Below are 27,561 nucleotides of genomic sequence, written 5' to 3' on the forward strand. Positions count from 1 at the left end.
ACTCACTTTAAGTACACTTTCGTCCTCCGAGTGGCAGGAACTCTGCAGTGTGACGTCAGCGACCTGACCTGCTTGAGATACAATCAGCACCTTCATCGCCTGAGAGACTTGGCGCCCGGTCAGCACAGCCGTGTTGAGGACCTCCCAGTTCTATACAATAGGTTGTTACGTATGAGTTTATAGATTGACTAGACGCGATTTCTTTCGCATGGATATAGATTGTTTTAATCCCGTGGAAACTGATTTTTCGGGATAAAAGTAGTTCATGTCCGTCTCCTGGATGCAAGGTATCTCTGTACAAAAATAGTAATATCCGTACTTCGTACACGTGGATTTAGGCTTCTGAAAATCTCGTGGGAACTCTGTTTTTCCGGAACAAAATAGCATATTATGTTCGTCCCCGAGATGCATACTAACTCTGTACCTATGAGTACCTTTCATCGGACAGACAAACACACTTTTCTAGATAACTATTATTATAACTATTATTACCTATGGATAATATTATGAGAAGTGTTAGATTAAGTAGGTAAATATTGGAATTTCCCCAAGTAATCTAACTTACTGAGCCCTGCTGGGACTACTCCATTTTTCTTAAAACAAATTACTTTAACCCAATTTCTCCGAAATTGTCTTTGGTATTAAATTGTCGGTTATATAATTCTCTAAAGACATTTAATACCTACCGTAACAACAGCGGTATTAAGGCAATCACAAGCATTTACATTAAACAGGATCAAACAGACTTGGCAAATAATTTTCACAATTGATCTCAATTACCAAGAATTTGAGCCCAATGAATATGGTGATGGAATTAGAATTCTTAACGACAATAACTAAAACACACAATTAATTAACGGGCAACGGCTTTATCAAAGGCGTTGTACTTATTAAGAACACGCAATAAGAGCAGTTACTGGTATCTTAATTAATTGCTTACAACTGAGGAGCGTTCATGTATCACTGACAGATATAGGGAATATCAAAGGCGTTATTGAATACTAAATCAGCTGTAAATTGTAACTCTAATTAAATTCATTAGGTACATAAATAACTATTTTCATCGTAAAATGCGTCAGAAAGGAGATAATGTCAAAAACAGTTTTTGGGCGGGAGCGAAAAATACAAGGTGGCAAAGAGAAAATTCGAAAATAGCACGTTGAAACCTATTAGGTAAGTAAATCACTAATTTCCAAAATTCCCGGAAAACTTTCCAGATAATTCTTCTTTTTGAGCATCAAATGACTGTACGTACCTACTAAATATCCAAAGGTTTAATTAACTCGATATGAAGAATATAAAACACATTTAGATGTAAACGCAATAATGTTATAAGTATTTTGCCGCTTAAACTTTTAGTAGAATCTCTTAAATGCCCTGTTTAAATATTGTAAGATATCGATTCATAACTGTTATTTTAGTACCTTAGATTAACGACAAAATGGACCGCCCACATAGAATTCAAATGAAGGAAGTTTTATCAAATCGGTAGTTTGTCTTTCTGTTAGTTTGCCTTGCTCGTAGGAATCCTGTGTAACTCATTCCGAAGTCGTCCAACTTCGTTCGGTTTGCTAAACTAATAAACTCGTAGCTCGATTCATATCGGACGAAACATTCAGAGAAATATCGCTTCATTGGTTTCTTGTTTTGTTTGAATTATATTCTTGTGGCATACGTTTCGGCTAGATTCGGCAGTGTTTTCTTGTTGAATTTATTTTATACATTTCGGGACCCAAAAGAGGGTCTTGGACTGTTGTATAAAAAGTATGTCAGTAAAAAAATTTGAAAAATATTTGTCGTTTATCGCCTTGTGACGTCATTGATGTGATATTAATAATTAATTAATTAGGTTATTCTCTTTAATTAATAATGAATTCTAGCCCCATGAACTGCCGCTGTACAAAATTATTGCAGCATAGGTACTCTTGGTACTTACTCTATTATAATGCCTCTATCTGTTTTTTTAAATATATTTTTTATCATTAGTTAGTTCATTAGTGACTGCATCTAAATCTAGATTGATTTATGCTAAACCAAGGATTCACACGACTTTTGATACGTAAAGGTATTACATACTTGTAGATGTGCATGCAGCTAAGTTACTTGAACTACGAGAAGTCTTGTAGCAAACGTCTGATGCAGTGTAGTCAATAAATAGTTGTCTGACGTTTATCGTTTTCTTTATTGAGTCTAATTTTGGACAGTAGATACCAGGAATTTTGGGACTGCCACCCCACGTCCATGGTTTTGTAAATCTATTTTTGTAGATCGTCAGTGTAATTTTTTATACATATCTAAAAAACTAACTAGTTTCAGATTTTCTTATTGTTATTTTGTTATAACAAAATTTTGTGAAATGCTTCGCATACCTACATACTATTTTTGTGATTTCAGATAAGAAAGGTAGGTAATGACATTTAATATTATTAATTTCGTGTCGTTTACGACGTAATTTCCTCGAAACCTGCCTCTCAGAATCCTAATAAAGATGCCATTATTGCAATAAAAGAAGCCCCGTCCGTTCCATTAACCAAGATATATCTTTCGGAAATAGGAATTAATGCCTCCTACAATATATCATATTATTATGTATATATAATGGACTATTAGGGGACAATATCCGGTCTAGGTATATTATTCTTCTTACTTAATGAGAATATAATGATAGATACTTGAACGTACCTTTGAAATTGGAAGTACGGCCTGGATGTCGTCCTTTTCAATATCAAGTCGGGTGTTAACTCGGTGTTCATGGGGTGTTTCTTCCGTGGTAGACGTGGCACTTGGTGAAGAGGAAACCTTGGCTGACCAGCTGATCCGCGCTGTGCCGCGACCTGATTCCCCTTCCGATCCCTCCGCGTCTCCCTCACCCTCGGCTCCAACTTCTACCAGCCAGGTAAGAATTTCTTCCCAGCCTGGTCCACCAGCTCCACTACTGCCTTCGACGTCTCTGTATTACAAAATAATAGTATTAAGGTAAAATACAACCTCTTTGGCGCAGAAGAGTATGCTCTGTAGCTTTAGGTCCTAAGCAGGAGCCTAGGAACATTCAATTTCCTACTGGTTCAAAATCAAAATTCATAATTTCTAAAGTGTATCAAGCCGTAACATCAAACGATAGCGATTTAGCATTCAGTTTAATAAACTGCAATACGTCCTCCAGGTTAGCGTACTTCTATCTTATCGTCATTTCCCATTAGAGCAATCAAGCTCTTCCTTGTCATAAGAAAAAAAAAAAGATTTAATACCTACTGGCAAATTACCTATCTAATGTCTGCTTTTTTAAAAAGATTTCCCAGGGAAGTAATACTCAATTGCAGTCAGACAAAATACAATTTTAACATTTTATACTCAACGGCATTCTCAGGATCTACGCGACTGAAAATCCATTATTGTTGTAAACAAATTCAGTCTTTGTAGGAATGACAATACTTTCCCGTTTCCGGACAGCTTCGTCCTCAGTAAATCCTTGACCCAGTTTTTATGGTTATTGAACAACTTTTATACGTAACGTAAAGAAAGTATAAAAAACAAATGGGAAATTATAACTTGCGCATTACTTTTTCTGTTGCTTTTTTTTTATTCTTCTGCATATAATTTTGGTTAAATGAATTTGTATTACCGTGTACTTTATACCTATTTGCCTTCTTCTTTCTATGCCGATATAAGAATAGTTCCTGGGGTAAACCCCAAAAATAAAAATATAGCTTAAAAGCTATATTTTTATTTTCGCTCACAGATACTTATATTTCTAAGCGGCTTTCTTTTAAAAGTAGCCTATGCGGTACATTTTTGAGTAAAAAATCGAGCCACCAGCACCACGCGCCGTAAATATGTGCAAGTAGAGTTGGTTCAAGGAGTGAATCTATTTCTGATAAATGGCTTTTACTTTGACTTTGAATTGCTGCTGCCGGAAATCAAATCCAAAACCTCCCATTTATAAGCTCCCATATTATACTAAGAATAAGAAATAAGATCATAGCGCTCACCACTGACTCAGAGAAGTCGACAAAAGACTAGTTATTAATTTTATTCAGTTTTCTTAATCGAGTTAGTAAATTCTTACACTTTCGTACCTACCGTTAGCAATTTTTGATTCTGGGCCAAAAGCCACTCAACCAACTTTAACTTTGAAATTCAAAATGTTAAGTTTCATTTAGCGACACAGGCGCTTTGCCAATTTATTTCTTTGTACGAGCAACGTGCTTTTCGCTTTTAACCAGTACAGCTGTGAAAATGTTTCTCCGAAAAATTAAGAATTCTGTTTAATTTTGGGAAAACTAACTAAGGTGTTTGTATAGTTCAAAGAACACTCTACGTAAAAGTATTTGATATATTTACATAATAGGTAGGTAGGTATGTATGTCATCAATATTGAATTCGCGTTAAATGTAATTTGTTAGTAACGAATACATAGACAAACTCATGTGATTTATTGTAACTATTTAGAAATCCATCAGGTGTGATTGTGGTCAAGCGCCTACCTATAGTAAATAAAAAAAAAGAGAAGAATTCACTGGTTTCTGAAGTATTCTCTACTTCACCTCTACCCTTCATACCACACAAAGTAGGCCATAGTTATGGAGCCAAGTATTAGACCCCGGAAATATGATATGAGACTCAAAGTACCAAAGTATAGTTTAATTAGTTGGGAAGTTAAAGTGTCAATAGGTGAAGCAAATAGTTCGAAGAACCGATAGACTTTGAAGTCCCAAGGTGTTTCAATGGGGGTCAGCACTAGAAAGCGAAGTGTCGGTAGGACCTCCATTAGGTGGACAGACGAAATGAAATTAGTTGTTGGAATTCACTAGATAAACGGCACAAAAGCTTGCAGTATGGAAATCCCAACAAGAGACCTATGTCCAGCAGTGGACAACCATAGCATATTCCTAGGTATTTTATTTCTAGGTTTAGCAGCTAAATCGGTTCGGAACGTCTGTGAAACTTTGGAACGAGTACAAAGTGTTCGATTCCCAATGTACTCGCTCAATTTAGAAGTTTAACTGGGTATTTTCCAGTTTAGTTAAACTTTTTGTTTTGCTGAGACTGCCGACCCACTTATAATAGCGAACGCGAACAGCGTCGATGCCAGGGTTGACAAAATTGAAATCGGATAGAATCTCTTAAATCCGCACTGCAATCCACACGATAGAGTTCACCTTGCAATGCAATAATGTATTCGCAAACGATAGCAAAGTTAAATTACGATCTTGGTAACGTATTCCGTGTCTTTCAATGTTTACTTTAGAAAATCCTACATTTATGTTATTTTAAAAACATAGTTAATTCATTTATTCAATTAGAATCTTTGCTTTATTCGGAACACGCGATGTTGATTTTCGTCGAAATTATATTTTTGTAACTAGAGCTACGAGGGCTGAGGTGAAACTTCAATTCATTCAGGTATTTTTTTGAGGTCAAACACACCACGATGTATGTATTTGAAACTACCTAGTTAGAACAAGCAACATGGGATTACGTAACAAAGACGGCGCTGTACTAAGTTCTTTCCACGGAAAGAAGTTAGTAAGCAAAACAGCATAGTTAGAGTAATTTCCTACTCTAAAATGTAGTTAGTATTCCTGCATAGTATGCCAATATGAAAATACATTGTAACTGCAGGTATTAAAATTTTCTTTAGGTATATCTTTTCCATTCTCGCTCCGATTGTAATTCGCAATTTCTTGTCCTTCTTACTATTGGCTGCTACTAGATTGGGTTAATAGCGCCCCTGAGAACTGAGACCCAGATGTACATTGTTTTTTTTTGGCTGATGTACTTACGCTGTGTTCATCTTTTTTTGTTGGACCTTTTCAATTCCCTAAGCCATGGGAATACTCTAAGATTTTTCGGAACTTAAACCTGATAGATATGTCCCTTGAAAATCATTACAGAGAAACCAAAGATATAATCTTCATTTGTCAAAGTGTAGGGATTGGAGGAAGGCGGCATTGTCGCTGTAGGTATGGCGATCTCTTCAAAATGTGAAATCAAACCTGCCGATACCTAAAAATCTACCGAACCTATAAAAAGGAATAGCTCTAGCTAGATAAGGGAATACAATGAAGCTCACGTACAACGGACGGACAATATCTAAGTGCGGAAACTGGTCGAGGAAGAGGGAATATGTGAGGGAATTAAGTAGGTATAGTTCTCTGATGCACGATATACTAAACGTCGAAGTCTGGTAGAAGCATTTTACAATTTTTATAAAGACATAGGTACCTACCTATTTGACTGTAGTAAAATGAACTTACGTATCCAGGTTGTCATCGTCCCGCAAAGGCTGTTCGAGTCGCGTGGCTGTAACGGTAGCAACCCTCGGTTTCACTTCTGCCGTTACTGCCCAGTGAGAATTGGCCGCTGTCACGCTCACCAACCTCAGCCCAGATTTCACCTTCATCCTGTTAAAACATAAAATATAATCTGTTTAAAAAGGTCAAGCTCTAAACGTTATGACCTACTAACATGAGGTGTTAGGTAACTGTTAGATAAACCAAAACCTGCTTCTAACCTAGCCCCAGGCCGAACATGACGGCCAAAACTACGCTGAAATAAATGTATCGATTTTAAATCGTGAAAACTGGTTCTTTCCCTTGACACATTTATTGGTGGTCATAGGGGAGTTGAATCATCATCATTATCCACCGAGCCATTTCTGGGAACGGGTCTCAAAACAAGAAGGCTTTAGGCCATAGTCTGCCACGCTGGCCAAGTGCGGATTAGCAGCATCTTTGAGAAAATTATGGAGAATTCTCAGGCATTTTCTCACGGCGTTTTCACATTAATTTTTTAAAAACGAAAGTAACTCGCCGAAAAGTTATAGGTGCGTGCCCGAAATCGAACCTCCGATCCCCCGAATTAAATCGAGCTTTCGATCTCGACCGCTAATCACCGCTTTAGCTTTATCAACGGCATTCCGAACCAGTGGTAGATTTTTTTGACGATTCAAAAGCACTTGTAAAAGTTTAATTGAATAAAAACATTTTGAATTTTGAATTTTTTATCAGCGAGTTGAATGAAACGAGCCAAATTTTCATACTGCTACTGTTTACTGAAAGTAAACGTGTTTAAACCGGTACCTAATTCTTTAATTCTATCTCATTTGAATTGTCTTTAATCCGTCTTTGGACTCTCTCATTTTCTGAACCCCGTTGGGGTTCCCACGGTTAAATTATTAAAATCTCTTTCAGAAATAAAACTTCAAGTGTACTCTTTGAAATGTAAGCGTTATGTAAAACTGAAGTGGTTATAAATTTTAGTTTGGAGCGCAGTGCTATTCCCCGGCGACCCTACGCCTCGTAACTCAAAAGTAGGAACAGATATATTTGCTGAAGTTTCAGAGCAGGTGGTGCTTAAACTTAGAATATAATGTGAAATTATATCCTTCCTTTATAGTTCCTTTCCTTATTTTTTACCCGGCTATAGCAGGGTTATGTGTGCAGTCTTTTTGTGTATGTTGGTTCCTCGATTCTCGCATAATTGCCGAACTACTTGTAGACGTTGATAATAATAATCAACGCTAAAACGAACCTAGATTTGTATATTTGTAATCGATAAACTCTAAAGCTACTGAACCAATTTCAATAATTCTTTCAACATTAGAAAGTTGCTTTATCCAGAAATATATATTATGTTACCTATATAATGTATCTACGAACAAGCCGGGCGAATCAGGAAGTCAATTATAAAATTGATGACGAAACCAACGCGTTGGTGTCGTCATAACCGTTCCGTGTGTCATGGCGAATATGTATAGTGAAAAGTAACTTTAAACGTTAGCAGTTTTACCCCTGGTTTTCTTGCGTATTTAAAAAAAATCTATTTCACCTAATTAGTACGAGATTTTCATAGTTACATGCTACGGCTAACTCGGCGTAATGTCTATGAGTTCTCGGTCTCGGTTTATATTGCATACGTGGCATGGTAACAAGAAACAACATAATTTCAAAAATGTTTGCCCTATTGTGGTGTTTTTAATGTGGCTGTATGAGGAAGGCCGAGGACCGGTTATGGTGGCGCTCATTAGGGAAGGCCTATGTCCAACTGTGGACGTCCACAGGCTGGATGATGATGGTGTTTTTAAGGGCATTGACATGTGTAATATTTAAATCAGCTCTAAGGGTTTTTATCTACTAGGATATTTATTTTACGGTCATATACCTATTTCGTGAATGAAATCTGCGTACATTTCATATTGTTGTACAAATCGTTGATGTCTTTAACATCGAGAGTTCCGTGTTGAGTATTGACAGCAATTTGTAATCTCCACGTGAAGTCTAGTACACTTATCCCACTCAATGCTTCAAACACGTTCATTGATTTTGCAAGCGGACGCATTAAATCAATGTGGAATGTGGACTAAACTAAAATTAAACTCACCTTATAACGACATGTCCAATCGTATGACCAGCATCGCGGCGAACGACGAAAGGTAGGTGTAATCTGAAGTGAGGATACAAAGGTGCTCTTGGCAGTAGAAGAGCGGTGTCACCAGCTCGCGCTTCTCTATATCCAGCTCGAGGTCCCGCCAGAGTCACTATGCCCAACGGCCATGCAGGTTGAACGGAAACTTTCCCGCACACCCCTTCACCAGTCTCGCCGCTGCTCGCTTCTGCTGCACTGTAGGCTAGTTTCATAGTTCTTGGCGGTCGTTTTCCTTTCCCATCGGCGGGCCACCATGCAGCCGGAACAGTTAGTTCCGCTAAACAAGCTCCTTCTTCGCCTTCAGGCCCACACGTCGCGGTCAATGTTTTTGTACCAATGCTAGCATGTAAGGTTATGCATACGCGACGCGGCCGCGCAGCTGCCCGCCGAGCGCCTCCTTCACCACCCGTGTGAAACAAAACCCTAAGTACTGGTGCATCTTTAGGTAGTTCCCGAAAGACCAGGTGAGCTGATACGTCAAGTCTGTGTGCTGTAGCGTCTTGCAATTCTACCAAACTAGCGTTTCTTCTCGGTGGTTCAAGGGGATCAGGTACAGCATATCGTGCTGGTACTGTTTGTTTAGTAGAGAAGGGCCCGTAAGTTGCTCTAACAGACGCCGGAGCGGAACCTTGTAAGACTGTAAACCGGTCGAGTGATAAAAGAGCTCCAGGTAGAGCCGTCCCCATCGGTTCGGGTGGAGGACCGGCCCCGTTCCATCTTGCCGTGTGTTTTAGGAAAAATCCACTATCTTTATTTTCAAAGTGGACTTCCACAGCCAACGCGACCCCTGTGAACAAAAACAATATTTGTAGCGACCACGTAATAAGTAGTATACAGAACGGGAGGCCGACGCAATAATTTTATTCTGTTAGGTGACAAAAGATAAAAGGGCAGTCAAATACTGGCACGGATCCAACTGCATTCGTTTCCCGCATCGGAATGTTCATTTATTGTTTACAAATAGGTACAGAATTATTTTCAATCGTAAATTTTAACTGGAGTGTTGCATAATATTAAAGTTGAGCATTTTTCTTTTATGGCTTATCGAGTCAGAAATATCGCTAACAAGTATAATTGAAAGAGCAGCTGAAATTCCCTTTGACGAGTGCATCGTCAGACATGCGTTAGACACGCTCCTGTCATTCGTCTCGGTTATTGCGGGGATTCGTGTCACATTCTCTGTGTATGACTGTTGAGCGCCCTTCACGGAATTCATTACACTGCTGTCTGTTTGATATGCCACCGGCCTCCAAAGATTTCCTTGGTAGACACATCAAACAGAAATATTCGATAGAGACATTTTGATGCGTAGGTACTTACGTAAGTATCTAATATATAAGTATATTTTTTTATCAAATAACTTAAAGAAGAAAAAAAGGACAAGCTTTTCTTGCAATTTTTCTTAGATCGTTTTGATACACAGTAGGTACTCGCTGTTTTGATACCTCTATCTAAAATTGATGACCAGACAGACTGATTTGCGATGACGGTGCGTTTCAAACCTGATGCGTTTCATCTTTGAAACCGCAAGCATCGAAAAGCAGCGGGGTAACATAATATGCTCAATGCTCATACTCACTGCGCTTTTCTCTACAAAATGCTTACATGTTACCGCAGTTCAAAATCGCGCGGTTTAATTCTGCTCGTTTTTCGCATGTCTGAACACACCCTAAAACACTGCCACAATGAGTACGACATAGCAAACTAAAGGTAATTTTGTTGCGGAAAAACTAAACAAACATAAGTGTGTAGTTAACAGTAAAGTTCTCCGCAACACCGAGCTGCTTCATTTACAAGAAAACGACTTTCCTGTACACGCTCTGCTCTTTCGAGACAGAGCGAGATAATAAAAAGCCCCTGCACGTGACGCACTTACAACAAAGAACACTTGCAAAGCTTTCAATCCCACCGAGAGATATGATACCTTCATATTACACTGTTCTCGAGAAAATGCCTGAAAATGCTTCAAGATTCGTTTCATTTCCGCGTATCTCATTCTTTTTTTTACTTGTCCTCATTTATTTACTCAATATCCCAACCGTACTACGGCTCTGCAGCATCTATCTAAGAGGAACAAATTATTATCACCATGATATCTATCGGTACCTAGTACCTACTAATATAATAAGAAGTAAGTTTGTGAGTTTGTTTGTAGGAAATAATCTCTAGAACTACTGAACCGATTTTGAAAATACTTTCACCAATAGAAAGCTGCATTATTCCTGAGTGAAAAAGACTATATTTTATTTTTAAAAAAATTAGAGATCCCTGCGAAAATTGTAATAAGCTACCCGTACGAAAACAGGAAGAGACCACGAGGAAAATCTAATCATGGTCGGTTATCTACTAAGGAAACTGGCGCGCTCGACTTTTACGATGTAGTATATATACAAATAGATAGATATAACCGATAGAAGGACATCGTTTACCACAAGATGTTGATTTGCTAGGGAGATGAACACGATCCTCAGTCAAGAGGATAGGCTGGGGAGAGATTAAAATTAAAATAACGTGTGTATTATATTGGTACCTAGGCGCGGTTTATATTGAAGCTAATGGTGAAGAATGGAGATGTACCTAACATGGACAGTGGACACATTTCCCAACTAGGTAAGTAATATGACCTTCGATGCGGCGGTGCCCGCGTCACTGCACCTTTGTATAATTAATGACCTATGGTGTTAGAAGTTAAATTAGTTAACAGGTAATAATGCTATACCTATGGCGTTAAAAGTTAAATATTAGTAATTAGATAATAATGCTATGCCTATGACGTTAGAAGTTACATTAGGTAATTAGGTATCGGTGACATGACGAGCTAAGTAAGACCTTACGTGTTATTGGTTTGTACCAATCATCTATTCACTATTGTATCCAAAAAGGAACATTTTCAAGGAAAAAGTGTACGAATTTGATTTCTATTTGAAAGATAACTGACCGATATTAGTTGTTGTTTAACTACAGGATATGACTGACGCTGCTGATTGCCATCTCGATCTGTCTCGTACTCGTAACTGAATTGTTGAGTGTTTAGTTAATGTCATTTTTTTTCGGTTTCAACAAATTTCTGCTTTAGACCATTGAGTTAGGACATAATAATATTATTTGTGAAGTACCTAATCATAATATGGTTACTATCTCAGAATTGTTGAATATTTAGTTTTTTTTTCAAAACATTGTACGAAATGATGGACATCGGACAGACGGACAAAGGGCAAAACCCAAGTGGGAAGTCTGACGTCAAAGCCATAGTTTGAAAGACAACTTGGTGTTGGCACACGATTAATGAACAAATATTTGCCCGGTAATGGAGACCGACACATTACTGCATTCGTTTTGTTCACCCTCACTGAAACACTATCAATAATCATACAGATGTATGGACGTCCTTTTGGTTCATATTCATCAATGTTCATAAAAGCTTTCTGCGAAATGAACCGTTTTAATGGAAAGTGACAACAATCGGGAGGTGACCGTATTTATTGTATCCTATCTATACATATAATAAAATTGTAGAAAAGTGGTGTCTGTACAATGGAAATATATAAAAAAAAAGTAGCAGGGGTTGTTATTATATCGATGCCGAACCCGAAATTGTAATTAATTTTTTTTTGTCTGTTTGTTTGTGTGTTTGTGCACGCTAATATCAGAAACGGCTTATTCGATTTAGATACGGTTTTCACTAATATATTGTAGTAAGCTTCACTTAACATTTAGTGTTCATTTCATGTCAATCGGTTCATAAATAAAAAAGTTATGTCAATTTAAAGAATCACGGCGAACATAATTCAAAATATGTTGTCCGAAAAGTCACTATTCCACGCGAACGAAGTCGCGGGCACAGCTAGTAGTAAATATGTGTAGGTTTTTTGGACCTATGTATATCTGCTATAGATAGCCGAATACCACCGAATACTAAGCGATAACATAAGGAGATGAGCGAGGCGCAGTTTTCTATACTGAAAATGCGTGTGACAGATTCGGCCGCATCGGCATCGGGCAAATCGAAGAAGTTCTGAGCTAGAGCCCAAAGCTGACGTGACCTCTACTCACGCATTATTACAGCACGAAAAACACTACTGAAGTATAAGTCAGTGCTGAACAGATTTTTTTCAAGTTTTCATCAATGGGTAGGTAGATAATAAGGGGATTACATAGGTAATACAGCCACTCTTGCAAATGCGAAGCGGCTAGTATAACTAAAAGAAAAACATTGCTTTGAATCGAAAGAATAGGTAAGTAGCTACGGCTAGAATACCATGCCCTCCCTAAGGTCAGTCCGATAAAGACGGGTGATATCAGATATCGACCACGCTCGCCTATCTAGAATTAGTCGTGAGACAGTTATTACAGGGACTTCGCTTCGTCCCCCACGTTTGCCATTTATCGAGCGATATCAATTCGCTGAATCTTCTCTTTTTGGGATAGCGGTACAGAGAAAATTAAACCGTAGTCGAGAATTTGTACTCGCCGAAAATACATTGGTGAAATGGTCCAACGTAGTGCAATGGAACTTTACCGTGATATTCTATCGAAATAGCGTATCGATTTTGAATAGGGCCGAATAAGACGATAGGTATACGATATAGATACAAGGAGTGTTTCTAATTTTCTTTATTATAATAGCTCAGCCTGATCAGAGTTTGGTCAGAGTTTCTGACTGGACAGCACCACAGCAGCAGCACGGCTAATGTGTTCAACAAGGTTTGATTTGAAATACAAGAAACTATGTAAAGCAAGTCGCCGAGCGGTGCGCGACGGCAGTAGCGCGGCTCCGTAGAGTCAGGGCTTTCTTACAATTTCGTTGTATTAAGGTGGGTCCACACTTGCGTGTTGCGCGAACCGTGCACGCAACTTGCATCGAACGCCTATAGACGCGTCACTGTTTCTTTACGCACGTGCAATAAGTAACTAACACTTGTTACGTGCCGCCGCGCCGCCCGTTTCTTCCAGCTCGTGAGTGTCAAAACCGCGCCAAATTACCTATGTAGTCTGTGTTGCTACTTCACAACAAAATCATAGGAATACTCATCTCGTTATTTGTCATTTCATTATTTGTCTATATCATTGTTTAATTTCCGTCTCGATTTTGTACAGAACTGCGTAGGTCACTAGGATAAAATATGTGCATAGGATCGATCAATAATTGTCAAAACATAGTACGTATAACAGTACTTAAATAATATTAATCATTAACGTGGATTGCCACATTAATGATTAACATTGATTGTTGATTGGTATTGACCAAAAGGCTGGCCACACTGAATAGAACTAAATATAGGGATTTGCGTGGTGCTAAAGAAAAATAATGATTGCTCAGATGAGTGGACCTCGAGCTACAAGCAAGAGATCAGCACGAGTGACGATGTATTATCATAATACCTACTCACAATCTAACTAATAATAAAACGAAATACAAGCCAACAAGCAGTGTCCATACGTAGTTATACGATACGTACACAAACAAGCAAATAAACTATTGCTACAAAATACACCCTTCGTTCTGGAAGATTTAAAGAAATTCGCAGCTGCGAAAAACAGTAAAATACATTTCAGTACCAAGTAGGGTACAAAAAGTTTTCCGTAAGTAATAAAATTTGGAATGGGTAGGCTAAACGCCAAATTTTATTGACGACTCGCTCAAACACGTAGTCTTTTGTAATATAATAAGAAAACGGTATTTTCATTGTTATGTTATTCAGGATTTAGGTAAAAATGATTATAAAGGAATGCTCGTTAAATAAAAACTGAACTGACGCACCGAAATTGTATAAAACGCCAATAAAATGGGAAAATTGAGGTAAAAGAATGGAACGTAAAAAATAATGGTTCGCCCTCGTATGGAAGGGTGGGTGTTCTACTAAATAAATTGTTTGCCTTTTTCAATTTCAGAAAACGTAGCCACAGCCGTTGCATATTTCAGTGCATTGAATTGGAAATATTTCAAGCGATTTTTCGCAGCTAAGATTTATACGTAGGAAAAAGTAATAGCATAGTCTCCAATGTATCAAGTTGAACATGCTTATAGGTCCAGTGTTGTGATGTGTCGCAAGGCATTTTGGTGTGGCGTTGGGCCAACCACAGCGTACCTTGAGCTTCAAAACGCAAAAACGTCACGACAAACATGTAGGTACGTCTTGATACAAAATGTATAACCTTTACCTCTGTGTCGCATTGTGATAGGCAATGACACTCACAAGTTAATTTGTTTGGTTGGTTTGCATTGCACCATAATGTCTACATACTAGGTAAGGCCGTGCCTTCTTATGTATGAAGTCTTTTATTTATATAAATACTTAATACCTACTGTAGGTACCTACATTACATTTGCTGTTATAAAAAGCATATAAAAATTATACCAGGAGCTATTATTTTCATGGCAACATCAATGTTTTTACATAACAGTGTGAAACAATGTTGCGAACTATGGTTGCGAAAAACATCATTTTCCCCTTTACGTTTAAAAGGTTGAACGAGCTTTTTGCGTAAATATAAAAGCTTTTTTGTTGTTGTTTATAATGATGACACAACTGTCACATAGAAAAGAGATCATACCTTATCTCTGGATCCTTTCTACATTTTAATGCATACTATTCATACTATTATAATTATATATATGTGTGTATTGTGTGTTTGTCTATCTGTCTGCTAGCTTTTCACGGCCCAACAGTTTAAACGATTTTGATGTGATACAGACTACACAGTTTAGGTTACATCCCGGGGGGCGGACATAGCACGGCTACTATCTTTTATCCCGAAAAATTAAAGAGTTTCCACGGATTCTTAAAGATTCCACGCGGTCGAAGTCGCGGAATTCATCTAGTTTTATATAAAGTCATGATTTCATTATAATTGCAGCGAGCTTCAATGAAAAATTATATATCTAAGTATGGCAGCGCGTATGTATTGCCTGGTATTGGCGTTTGTATAAGAGACTGAGTTCCCAGAATAGAAATAACCAGATTGAATACAGGTTTCGCGGTAAAAAGTAAAGATTAACTCTGGACATCGTCACAAGTTAATTGATTACAATCACTATCTGTCTCGCTCTCGTAAATTAAAGATGAAAGAGAGAGCCCGCACCCACTTAAGATGTTAGATTGAACCATGTGGTTATCGATAGGAGACGGGGTTCTTGGAACAATGTGGCAGTGACTCATATGGTCAGGCATGCACTTATTTTATTTATGTAGAACTTGTTCATAACTGTGATCGGTAAGTCTTGTAATGAAGAAAAAAACGCGCGCACCGAGGGTTCCGTAGGTACTTATTATAAACAGGGTATTTTTTAAAAATACCCTGTTTTTAAAAATAAATAAAAATTTGTTTTAGAACGTACCCCTACTTAGGTAAAGCCCTTTCATATGATACCCCACTTGGTATATTAATCTTAGAATTTGAAAGTGAACTGAATTATATGTGCATGAACACATTTCTTTGTGTGTGATGTAACCACAAATTCACAGTTTTCGGATTTTCCCCCGTGTGTGCTATAAGACCTACCTACCTGTCAAATTTCATGATTTTAGGTCAACGGGACCTAGGGGTCCTAACCTAAAATCATGAACCATGACCCTATAGGTTTCTTGACAGACAACGAAGTGATCTTATAAGGGTTCGTTTTTCCTTTCCGGAACCCTAAAAACAATAGCTCGTTTATTATTTTAGTCAACACACAGCTACCTGCCAAAATTATCATTAAAAAAGTCAATTATAAGAGTACTTAATTCATTAAACGTTTCAACCAGCAAATACTTAGCAATCAAATAGGTACACCTACTTACTGCTCTTCTCTTTGCTCTTGTGTCTATTGCGCCTAGAGATAAACGACCAGCAGATAGGTAACTACTTACATATTAAAGGCATTTATTAAGCTGGTACAAGGAATATCAGTTACTCAACTCATTTGACCATCATCATCTCAACCCATCGCCGGCCCACTACTGAGACGGGTCTCCGTTATAATGAGAAGGGTACTTTAATCAACCACGCTGACCAAGTGCGGTTTGGCAGAGTTTACACACCTTCAAAATCGTTTCGAAAATCATAGAGAATCTCAGGCATACTGCCAGGTTTTCTCACGAAGTTTCGCAAATGAATTTCTTAAAAAGCACATAACTCCACAGCAGTGTTTGCCCGGTGCGTTACCTAAGCATAAAAAATTACTTTGTCCTTTCGTTATTCAGCGCTCTGTGAATAGTTCACTGATCGACTGGCACAGCAGAGTTGCTGTGTCAGTCTATCAGTCACAAAAATAATAACGCAACAAAAAGTTTTTAAAAACAAATAATATTTTAGGTTCCAACTTCCAAATAGGGCCGTGTTAAGTATTTAGATAGTTAGAAATGTCGCGACCGTCAGCTCTCGAAGTGCACTTTATACGTTAACCTCTCGCACACTCGACTCGAGAGCACTCCTATGAAGTCTCGTTACGCAATACATTCCTCGCAGTTGATTTATACATCACCGTTGGAACTTAGCATGTGAAGACTCAAGAACCTACTAGCAAGCAAGCTTTGTTGCAATAATATATTGGATTCAGAAAATTAGTATTAATCTTTGAGATTTCTTTGTTTACTTTCCTGGACGTTAATTTTCAATATTTTTTAGTACAATTTCAGAAAAATAAGATTAGATTTTAGAAGTTATCGTAATATATGAATACCAAGTTACTTGTGTTTGTCAGTAAGGTCGTTCACTCTGGTAAGGTCTAGCAAAGCCAAATAGATGACAGGAAGTAATAACTTAGTAAAAGATTTTTCACGGAATTCAAAAATCTAAAGGTAGCTTTAAAATAATAATAATTAAAACTACAAAACAACATAAATTTAAATGAAAACTTAATAAAAAATAAAAATAAATTAAATCTAAATCTAAAACCGATGTATTATATCCAAGATTTTGGCAGCAACTTGGGTATAATGCATCGCTATTTCATTATTTAAGTAGATTTTTTCATTTGCCTTTTTTCAAATAGTATGACCATTAATCTATAAGAGTGGTTTCTATATAAATGAGTATAACGGACTAGGGATCCGAACTTGGTGATGGAAACACTTAGAATAAGCCGGTGTGTGTCAGAGAAAGATTCTATGCATACCTACTCCAAGAAAAACCTAGCAGAAAATCACGTGAGAAATTCTCATATTGAAATCTCGAATAAAATCAGTTCGACACTTTTAGATGTACGTATATCCGTATTGCGAAATGATCTTGTACCTAGATAGGTTAGTAATTAGTAGATATTTACTATTTACTTAATATTTATGAAGGCTGGACCTTAATAGATGCCCGAGCTACGATAAAACTAATAAGAATTACAAATCTAATCGTTAACAAGATAGTTAATTAAGCTTGCTTAGCTCTCGTGCAATATCTTAGAATGGATTAGGGTTAATTAGAATCCTAATACCGACGGCTTAGTTAATCGCTGTGCATCCATTCTGTCTAGATGAATCGCCCCCGCACATTCCTGCCTTATTCAGAATACAAATCCGTCATGTTGTTCACATTAAAGCCAGGCCGCCGGCTTGAGCAAGCGGCGTTCTCGGCGAATTACTGAACTGACGCCCCTTGAATTTTTGTTCCGAGTAGGAAGGTAGTACTTACGCTAGCGTCGATTTAGTGGTATTCATCACACCAGTCACAGATTTAGAAGCGACCTTGAAATTCTTGAAATCAGATCCAGATGCTGTATAGTATCTCGAGCGAGCACGCTTAATTTCTTATAAGTTTGGCAAAACAAAGGCACAAGTTCTAGGTTCGTGAGCGAAGTGAGCGCGAAAATTTTCTTTAAATATAGAGACACAATCGTTAGGTACTCAGGGATAATTTACTGGCGGTAACAAACATTATATTTTAAAAATTTTGTATTGCTATGCTATGCTGCTATACATACAAGACATGCGCGAGGGCGAGCTAACCATCCTGGACAACCAGTCAACTCGCGCTAAAATGCTTATCCCCCAAATTCGAGCGCCCTAGGCCGTTGCCCAGTTCGCCTTTTCGGACGGGACGGCCTTGCGGCTTTATTTTCACCAGAGTAACATAGTGCAACTTTGCGGCAACTCATAGGGCCGCATGGAATAATTCAAATGTAGGAAGCATCGCCGGAAAATATGTTATATTTTATATTTTAATTTTGGCCGCAGCATTAATACTTTCGTTAGTAGCATGCCGCATTGACGTATGTTTTTGCTCCTTCACTATCTTGAACTTTTTGGCTCTCATTTTGATTCTCTTCTTGGTACGTGAGCGTAGTGTAAAGCAAAAATCGAGCGGTCAATTTGAACACAAAACCGCGTGCGCGCAATACATACTCCGCCTGCGAGTTGTACGTGAACATGCTGTTAGAATGCCTTGTGAGCGTGCAGTACTTGATGCATTCGCTTTCCTTTGCATAGTTAATACGTGCGTAGGCCCTTGTCCGAGCTTATTCGCCGCCAGTACATAACGGGACGCCTTTATCTGGCGTGTGATGACAAAGATTTACTACTACACCTGTTTGTACATGATGTGCTACATCTATTTTGTTTGATCATCGCTTGAGAGTTGTGAAAGTTTACTGGTTATGGTAATCATCAGTACCTTTTAGGTTAATGTGTAGGTAAGTTTATGCAATGGCCAATGGGTAAATAACTCACGAGGAGGGAGATGTCATACCTATCAGATACCTACTAGAACGTGCGTTGCCCGTGAGATAGCCGTAACATAACTGATGTACAAGAATACCGAACAAGAACATTAAGCTACTAGTCCTGATTTAGGTCTGCCAGTCAATAATATCATTACTCGTTACTTTTTCATGCGGCGCAGCGCAACTCTTGCGGAAAGTAAATAATAGAGCAAAAGAGTTAGATATTATTTTTAATTAAAAATATTAGTTATAGTTAATATTAGTTAGCTTACGTATCGGTAATCATAAGTGGAGGCGCATTTTCGTCGTCTGATATGAGATTTGCTCTTCCAAAAATATGACATCTCTGCTTGCGGGTGCAAGAACGGCTGAACAGCCATCCAGGGCCCCAAGTCTGCTATTTTACATGATTTGTCATTGAACTACAATGCAATTTTAATTCAATTACCATTGGTTCATAATTTCGTAGTCTACTAAATTCACAATGGCCGACCGATGGTCTTGTAATTGGATTGCAGTTGCATTGTAGTTGGTATTGCCATTTGCTCAAAAAGCGTTTGCCAAAATGAGTCCAAAAAAAATAATACATATTAAAAACGTTTATTTAAGCTACATTCGATTATAAATGTTATCTATTTGTGTTTTAAAGATTAAGCCTTAAGTAAAATGATCATAATAAGCCAAAAAGATAAATTTTAAGTGCGATCTAAAAATAAAATGTCAAAAATAATTATATTTCATCTGTAACTGTCGAATTGACATTAAATGTCAATGTCATTTGATAGTTCTGCAATTTGAATTTTGATTTTTGATTTTTGAGGCGACTTGCGAATACCTACCTAGGTAGACAGAATATTTAAATCTGTGAAGTGTGAATATTATAAGGGACTGCGAAAATGGTAGTAGTGGAGCAGATTTCGTCGCTGCTAGACTATTTGGAGAGCCATTCCTGACACTGCAATCGCACCAGGAGAAGGACTTTTCATTGCGGTGAAAATTTCTAGCAGGTTGTTAGTGTCCGCAATTAGTCGGGACGTTGAAGGGCGATTGTGTGGCGACAAGAGTTTCCTCCCTGCGAATTGTCGTGCTCAACAATATCTTGTCTCACTCATCTAAATGCAAATGGAGTAGAACACCCCTTGATCTTTGTGTTCGCACCCCTCATTTGTCTAGTTGCGGTGTAAGGATTTGCAAGGTTTACTTGCTTGATTCATAGCTAGTAGCTGTAACCAACGCAAGGCTTTCCGCTGATTAAATATGGAAAATGAAATCAAAGTATAACGACTATAAATGTAAAATCTGTTCACTAACACAGTGTCGCTACACCCGTAGGCGCACTTAATTATACTTTTATGTTATAATTTTTTCCGTTTGTTAAATTCATGTTTTTTATTCTAAGAGTAAAACAGATTATATTATTCTTATGGTTATCATAATAAAATACGAATTTAAATAATAAACACAACTTAGGTAGCGACACTATGTCAGTAAATATTACAGAATGTTTCAATGAATTACTAAATCCAATATTAGAGTATGATGTCCTGCTAAAGATATTCAACCTGACAAGTTTACCACAAACCACGGATATATACAGAGTTATTAGGTGTTAAAGCGTGCAATTTGTCTTTTTTGATTTATTTAGTAAAAACGACTATGAAGTTAAACTAACTTGAAGCACGTTTATTGGGCTCTCAAATTATAAAGAGTTTATAAGATAACTTTACAGAATCTTTGTTTATTAAGCAAAAGGGTGAAATGTTCAGACTGTGTGCGCTTACCCGTGAGGGGTAAAAATACGCAATCGAAACGGGAAATAACGGAAAATCATAAAGACAAGAGTAATAAGCGATTTTTGACGTGACAACGTCTTATAATTCGATAGAGCCGGCTGCACGCACGAAAAAACATGACTCATGCGGCGTTACCTCGCTCTGAGGCGTTCCATGTAAGGCTTGAAGTGCAAGCGAGAGCGCGGAACGAGCGACAAAGAAGCACAATCGGCCTTTGTTGTCACGTTCAACTATCGTCAGTAAACCGACTTTACAGACAACCAATTTTTTAAGGGCAGGCGAAACCACGGCTACAGAGATAGCCTTGTTATTCCAGGGTATAATCTATCTTCATTTCAAATTTCAGCAAAATCCGTCCAGTAGTTTTTGCGTGATAGAGTAACAAACATCCATACATCCATCCATCCATACATACAAACTTTCGCGTTTATAATATGAGTAGGATCATTAGGATAAGTATAAATAACAAATTCAGCATATCTCTGACATTTACACGTCTTGTACAGAAATAAGACAATATATTACAGGACGTACAAAAGAATGGTTGATCGCGATAAAGCATGAAATATTGTTTTATTTTTGTACCTATCTACTAGCGTGCATTAATATCGCTGACTGCAGAGACTTTCATATTTATTCGATATCTCGTTATGACATACTGGGTATTCATGGTAGGTACTTAATCTGTGTTTGCATATTGTGAAGGATATTGATAGCAATTACATATTTACAATATTTATTATTCGTGAAATAAAAACTTACCTATACCTACTTAAAGTTAATAAAAACTGTACTCACACAACGAGTTATAGGTATACCTACCATTGGGGCCTGAGTTTTCACTATCTCAACTCAACCCATCGCCGCCGCGCCGGCCTGTCTTATCTCACAGAATGAGAAGGATTGAGGTCATAGGCCAAAATGCTTGCCAAATCAGGATTGGTTGATTTCACATACCTTTGAGAACTATCAGGCAGCAGGTTTCCTCGTTATGTTTTCTTTAGCAAGTGATAATAAGTTTCTTAAAACGCACATAATATGTATAGTACGCGACGGGTTGAGATGGCAATTGGGGTGTAGCACGGGGGCTTAGGTATGTATTTGTTTATCTGCTAGCTTTTCAGAAATTAAATATATAGTTCCTACAGGAGTTACGCAGACCCAAATCCACGTAGATGTAGGTCGCGGGCATCATTTAGTGCAAAAATAATAAAGGAGAAAACATTGTTACCTACAGTAAGAAAAAATATTTGACGACATTTTTGTAGGGGATGGACGTCGATGAAATCGATTTACCATCAAGAGATTTTACTGCAGAGGGATGGAAATAAGATAAGCTTGATAGAGAGGTATTGTAACCGACCTCCGGACCTTTGCGGGTAGAAGAATGCAAATGAAATTGAAGCTTGCTAACTCACTGTGCCACAATTTTTCTTACATACATTTAGAGGCAAGGAATGTTGAGATAAGCTCAAAGAATATAAAGGAATTGAATTTTCATGTAGCCTTGTTAGAAGTCTATAGTGCCTTTGTATTTAATGGACTACTATTAAAGTTGTTGCCTTTGCGTACTTAGTGCTTATCTACATATTACATTTGTCGTGTGTGTCGACAAGTCTTGCAGCTGGTAAGGAAAAAGTAGGACTTTACGGCTGCATTTTCTTGAAATTTGGTGAGTCGACAGTGTCAATAATACGGCAAATTAGACGTAAGGAAGCTTTCAAGATTCTTTTAGGATATGATTTTCAGGATTCGCCATTTGGGGGTTATGTAATATTTAATTAAAACTTTCATTAAGGACAATAATATTTAAGAGCTACTTAATATGAAGTGTTTGATTTTCTATTTAATATCAAACGATGTCACTTAATATTAAAGACGCTCCTGAGTCTTCAGTCTTGATTATATTAAAGAGAATTATCACTATATTTTGGTATCAAATAGGTTAAACATATCTTTAGTTAATGAACAAGGAACATTTTGCGATAGCATTTAGCAAATAATACAGATAACCGATTGCTGGAAATTGTGACAGCGAGTCACACAGCGAAGGACACAACAGAATAAAGCCTTTGTTTTAATTTACTGCGGCCTCTGATAATTTTATGGAAGAGTTAAAATCATTGTTGCGTTATTTACTGTTGGAAGTGAGCTCACTTTTGGTTTAAAAACATAATTAAAAGCGTGTCTGTTTACTTATTTTAATTTTTATTTACCATACCAGCGTTTGGTCGTACCTAGGTATATACCTATAGCTGGACCCATAGATAATATTTAGTAGCTTTATAAATGCGAAATTGTGTTTGTTTGTTGGTTTGTCATTCAATCACTCCACAAACAGAGCAACGAATACTTAGACGTGATTTTTTGCGTGGATTTACTTTTTATGGCGTTAAAACTAGTATTATTATATTTTATTATTAGAGAAGTCATAAATGAAGAAGAATAATTAATTATTTACTATGTACATATTATTTTGAATAGGTATTTATTTGTAGGTACCGAAACATTGTAATCGTGACCAATTGCAGTAACTAACGCGGAGGCCCGCTGCGCACGCGCTGATTCCTCAGCGGGGAGTCGAACCCCGAGATGTACACGCAGACTCAGAAATGACATGTAAAAACTTAGAATCAACCAAAAAATGTGAGAAGGATAGTTTTCACGTACCTACCGTGAAAAAGATGGCAATAGAGGAATGTTAGCCGCCACGAGATCAAAAAATCAAATTAAATAGCGTTTTAGAAATAAACTCCTTGTATGATTATTAACAAAAAAGATGTAGAAATTGCAGGGTTGTAATTATTCACATCTTAATTTTAATTTTTTTAAAAAACTAGAGGTTCTTTTTACCTTGCACGATTAAACCTAAAAAGTTTAGATAAATACTTAGGTATTTGGTAGGTAACAATTTGCTGTTTTTTTTTCTATCGAACAAATCCAATCGATTGGTTCGATAGAAAAAAAAACAGCAAATGTGTGTGTTGTGTTCAGAAAATGTAAAATTTAGGTTGGTATTGCTGTTACTCAGTGTACTCTAACACAATGAAACAGGTTTTTTTTCTCCTTTGCTACGAATAGGAACGTGATAATTCAAAACATTTACGACGGCTTACATCGACGCGATAACATGCCGATATTTAAAAGATCCCCTTGTTCGAGCCGAAGGAAGCTGTGCCTGTATTATTATGGCGTCCTACTACTATTATAAGGTAATTTATACCTACATGGAACTAATAAAATCATAGGAATCGCTTAGTTTATTAAACTTATATTTCGATGGAATAGCGGCGAAATTTTTTAGAACTTACTCTCTCACTATGGCTAATAATAATAATCGATAAATGCCAATATATTGTGTAGATATATCAATTTATCAGTTTAGCCTGAAACATAAATAGCGGTGCCATAAATTGCATGATGAATTAGAGATTTAAATATCTCATCACTTCATCAGCCATCATACAAATTAGGTACTAACTAAGGTACTTAACAGATTTCCTAATGCAACTGATCGAATTTTCTTACCCAAAAATATAGGTAAGTACCTACCACTCAAAACATGTCTAACGCAAGAACTATCTTTAGCACATCAGAGAGTAATAAATTAGAATTATAAGTATATAAACGATTGCAGTAATTAATAGTCGCACCATCTAGAAAAGATGTCCCACAGCTTTCATAATTTCTGCAATCACAATCTGAATATGAACATTTTTTCGCAAAAAACATCTGCAATTTACATAAATTCTTTGAATTAAACCCAGCCATAATAATCCCGCAAGCTTCCCCTTTCATCTCGTTACCATAAGGCGAATTTATCACGAGGTTGTATGAAAGGCTTAGGCAAAATGTTGTCGCCAGACTTATCTTGCTACGTGATGAAGTATGGTCTTTATAAGCAACCTATTTAAGCTTCGTAATGTCATTTTATAAATTTTTATTAGATACGACAAGATATAGATGTCAGATTATAAGCTATCAAGTATCATCATAGAGAGCTTAGTCTTATACTTGCCTCATCACATGCCTCGTATCGTATAGATTAGAAATTATGGAATTATTTTCTATAATAAAGTTATTAGATTAAAGGTGCCCACGCACTTGAACTGAACTGCAGCGGAACTGCGCGTCGCGTCAGCGCCCCGCACTATATTCTCTCCAGCCGCGACGCGCGTACGTCACTGCCGCGCGGCGCAACCTCCAACTCACTAACCACTTTAAACTTTAATTAAGTTAAAACTATGTCAGTTTTGAAAGTTATGATAACTAAACTAAAACTGTTTCATTAGATATAGCTATAGTTACATACTTCATACTTTAAAATATGTTCAAGCTTATACATTGAACGTTCAAAATACCTACATAAACTTATTCGTTTAAATCATTTTAAACATTCCCTATTTATTTATTCTTTATAAAATTTTCACAAAAGAAAATTTTAATTAAGCTGTAAACTCTCTTTTAAATAAATAGGAGTCACAATTGTACAAAATGTATTCCAAGCATCTCAGAAAGAAAATTTCGATTTTGAGCACAAAAAGTACGTATTGGTTTTTTATTTTTAGAAATGGACAAATGCACAAATGCTGTGTGAGATTTTTACCCCATAGCCTAAAAATATTACAAGGATACTGATAAAAACATGAGACGAACATTGTTTTAGGTAGGTATGTCATATATTTTTGTCTGCCAGGGTATTTCAAGAGAAAGTAATGAAAATTATGTTTCTCAGAATTTCTCACGAGGAAAAGTGTCCAAACTTTAAAAAGAAAATACCGGTTCCATCAACAAGATTGCTGATACACAGTAGGTACACTAGATACGTGGTTGGGACACTGCACAAAGGCTATATAGTACACGGCATATACTAAAGGCTCCCTTGCTTTGAAACGGGAATGGTATCTACCTATTTGACAAATAAAATATAGTACCTACTCGTACAAAACTAAATACGCAGCAAATTTTTGCTTTGTGACCAGAATTGCAAACTTTTTGCGAGGTATTTTCATTCAGTATAAGCTTTTAAGCTATACATATACCACAGAACACCTAATTCTGTCAACAACGCGGCAACGTGCACAAAATGTAATCTCTAAATTATTATTAGAAATAGAGTCGATATTCCACAGCTTTTACCCGTGGCTTAGGTTTCGTCATAACTACAGGATTTTTCTGCTTTGTTTCTAAAAAGTAGCCGAGATCATTCCTTGCATAGTCCAAGTTTCAAAGGACAACAAATTACAATAATTATTAGACTAATATTAAAATAGTTATTTGTATTGCAAGAGGCTGTGTCACTGAGTCTCTCGTCTCTCTGCGGGGCCAAAATATTTTGTTCTCGGGCAGCGTATATTGGCTCCTTCCTCGCTACGCTCAGGATTATACTTTAGAATGCTTTGCTTCGCTTTGAATTCAAAATTATGTCCTCGAGGAACAAAATATCACTTTGTCCCCTTGGAACCACAGATAACGGAAACAATCCCTACTCAATAACTAATTCTTTCCTTTCGGCAGTCGAGTGAATGCCCGATCGTTTTCTTGCTAAGCTTCATCATCAAACGAAAGCTAAAGGTGGTTTACCTCGTACAACAATGGTGTCGAAAGGTGGAGCCTCCATCAGCAAGATTGCTAATACACTCGTGAGACAGTAGCAACGTGATGTCACAAAGCCTTTATGTTCTAATGCACGTGTTATACTGTACCATGCTTTCAGAGCAAGTAAGCCCATCCCACAACACAATGTGAAATAGAGGTTTGTGGTTTGTGCAGTATTACAAATTACAGTTTCACCTTGTACTGCGGTTTTTGTTTATCCAGCATTCTAGCATAGAGAATACTAGATGATGGGTGCGACTTCGTCCGCGTGGATTAGTGTTTTAAAAACTCTTCCTTTAGGAACTTGCGTTTGTTTTTCGCGATAAAAAGTAGCCTACGGCCATCTCCGATGCAAGCTATCTCTTGTGATGTGATGTAACCACAAATTCACGCTATAAGACCTGCTAAACATGATTCTAGGTCGACGGGAAGTACCCTATAGATTTTCTTGACAGACACGGCAGACGGACAAACGGAAAGACAGAGAACAAAGTGATCCTACAAAGGTTCCGTTTTTCGTTTTAAGCTACGGAACCCTAAAAACTGTATTTTTAATACATAGTTTTTGATTTTTAAAAATACGCGCGTATAAGGAACCCTCGGTGCACGAGTCTGACTCGCACTTGGCCGGTTTTTTTTCTTGAAAGTTGAAACAAATATGCAGAAACCTATATGTACTGGTATTTTTACATTAATTGCGCTTTTAGAATCATATAAACTCGTAGGTACTTGTTTGAGCATTTTCACGGCGCAATCCTTTGAGCGAGACCGTGCACTTCTCGATTGCTCGGGCAGTAATTTAATTAAGCCGAGAGAGCATTAGAGACGCCGATGAGGTAAACGGGAACTTCGCTTTGCTATTCCGGACGTACTCTCAGTAATTTGCTTTTATTACTTCAAAAGAATACTCTGGCCACTTCTTCCGTCGCTGAAAATATGCTCAGTGTTCAATAATTCTTTGAACTGAAATACAATTTGAATTTTAATTTGATGCGCTAAGTAGAGGCATACCTAATTATATCAACACAATTATAGTGTATATACTTATTGTTATTGTTATCGATCATCGATCAATAAATGTATTTGTAGGTATATAGGTATAGAAGT

General features: G+C 37.2%; 1 protein-coding gene across 1 annotated transcript in view; it reads right to left on the reverse strand.

Annotated features, from left to right (window-relative positions):
* Nucleotides 1-27,561, reverse strand: part of LOC123880460 (transmembrane protein 132E) — a 119,130-nt gene that overhangs the window by 12,074 nt on the left and 79,495 nt on the right. The window contains exons 2-5 of the mRNA XM_045928590.1: nucleotides 8,383-9,214; nucleotides 6,258-6,404; nucleotides 2,683-2,950; nucleotides 7-150 (exon numbers count right to left, since the gene is read on the reverse strand). Of these exons, the coding sequence (XP_045784546.1) occupies nucleotides 7-150; nucleotides 2,683-2,950; nucleotides 6,258-6,404; nucleotides 8,383-9,214 (1,391 nt within the window). The remainder of the gene's footprint in view (nucleotides 1-6; nucleotides 151-2,682; nucleotides 2,951-6,257; nucleotides 6,405-8,382; nucleotides 9,215-27,561) is intronic.

This window comes from Maniola jurtina, chromosome 3 (assembly GCF_905333055.1).
Source record: "Maniola jurtina chromosome 3, ilManJurt1.1, whole genome shotgun sequence".
Classification (NCBI taxonomy): Eukaryota; Metazoa; Arthropoda; class Insecta; order Lepidoptera; family Nymphalidae; genus Maniola; species Maniola jurtina.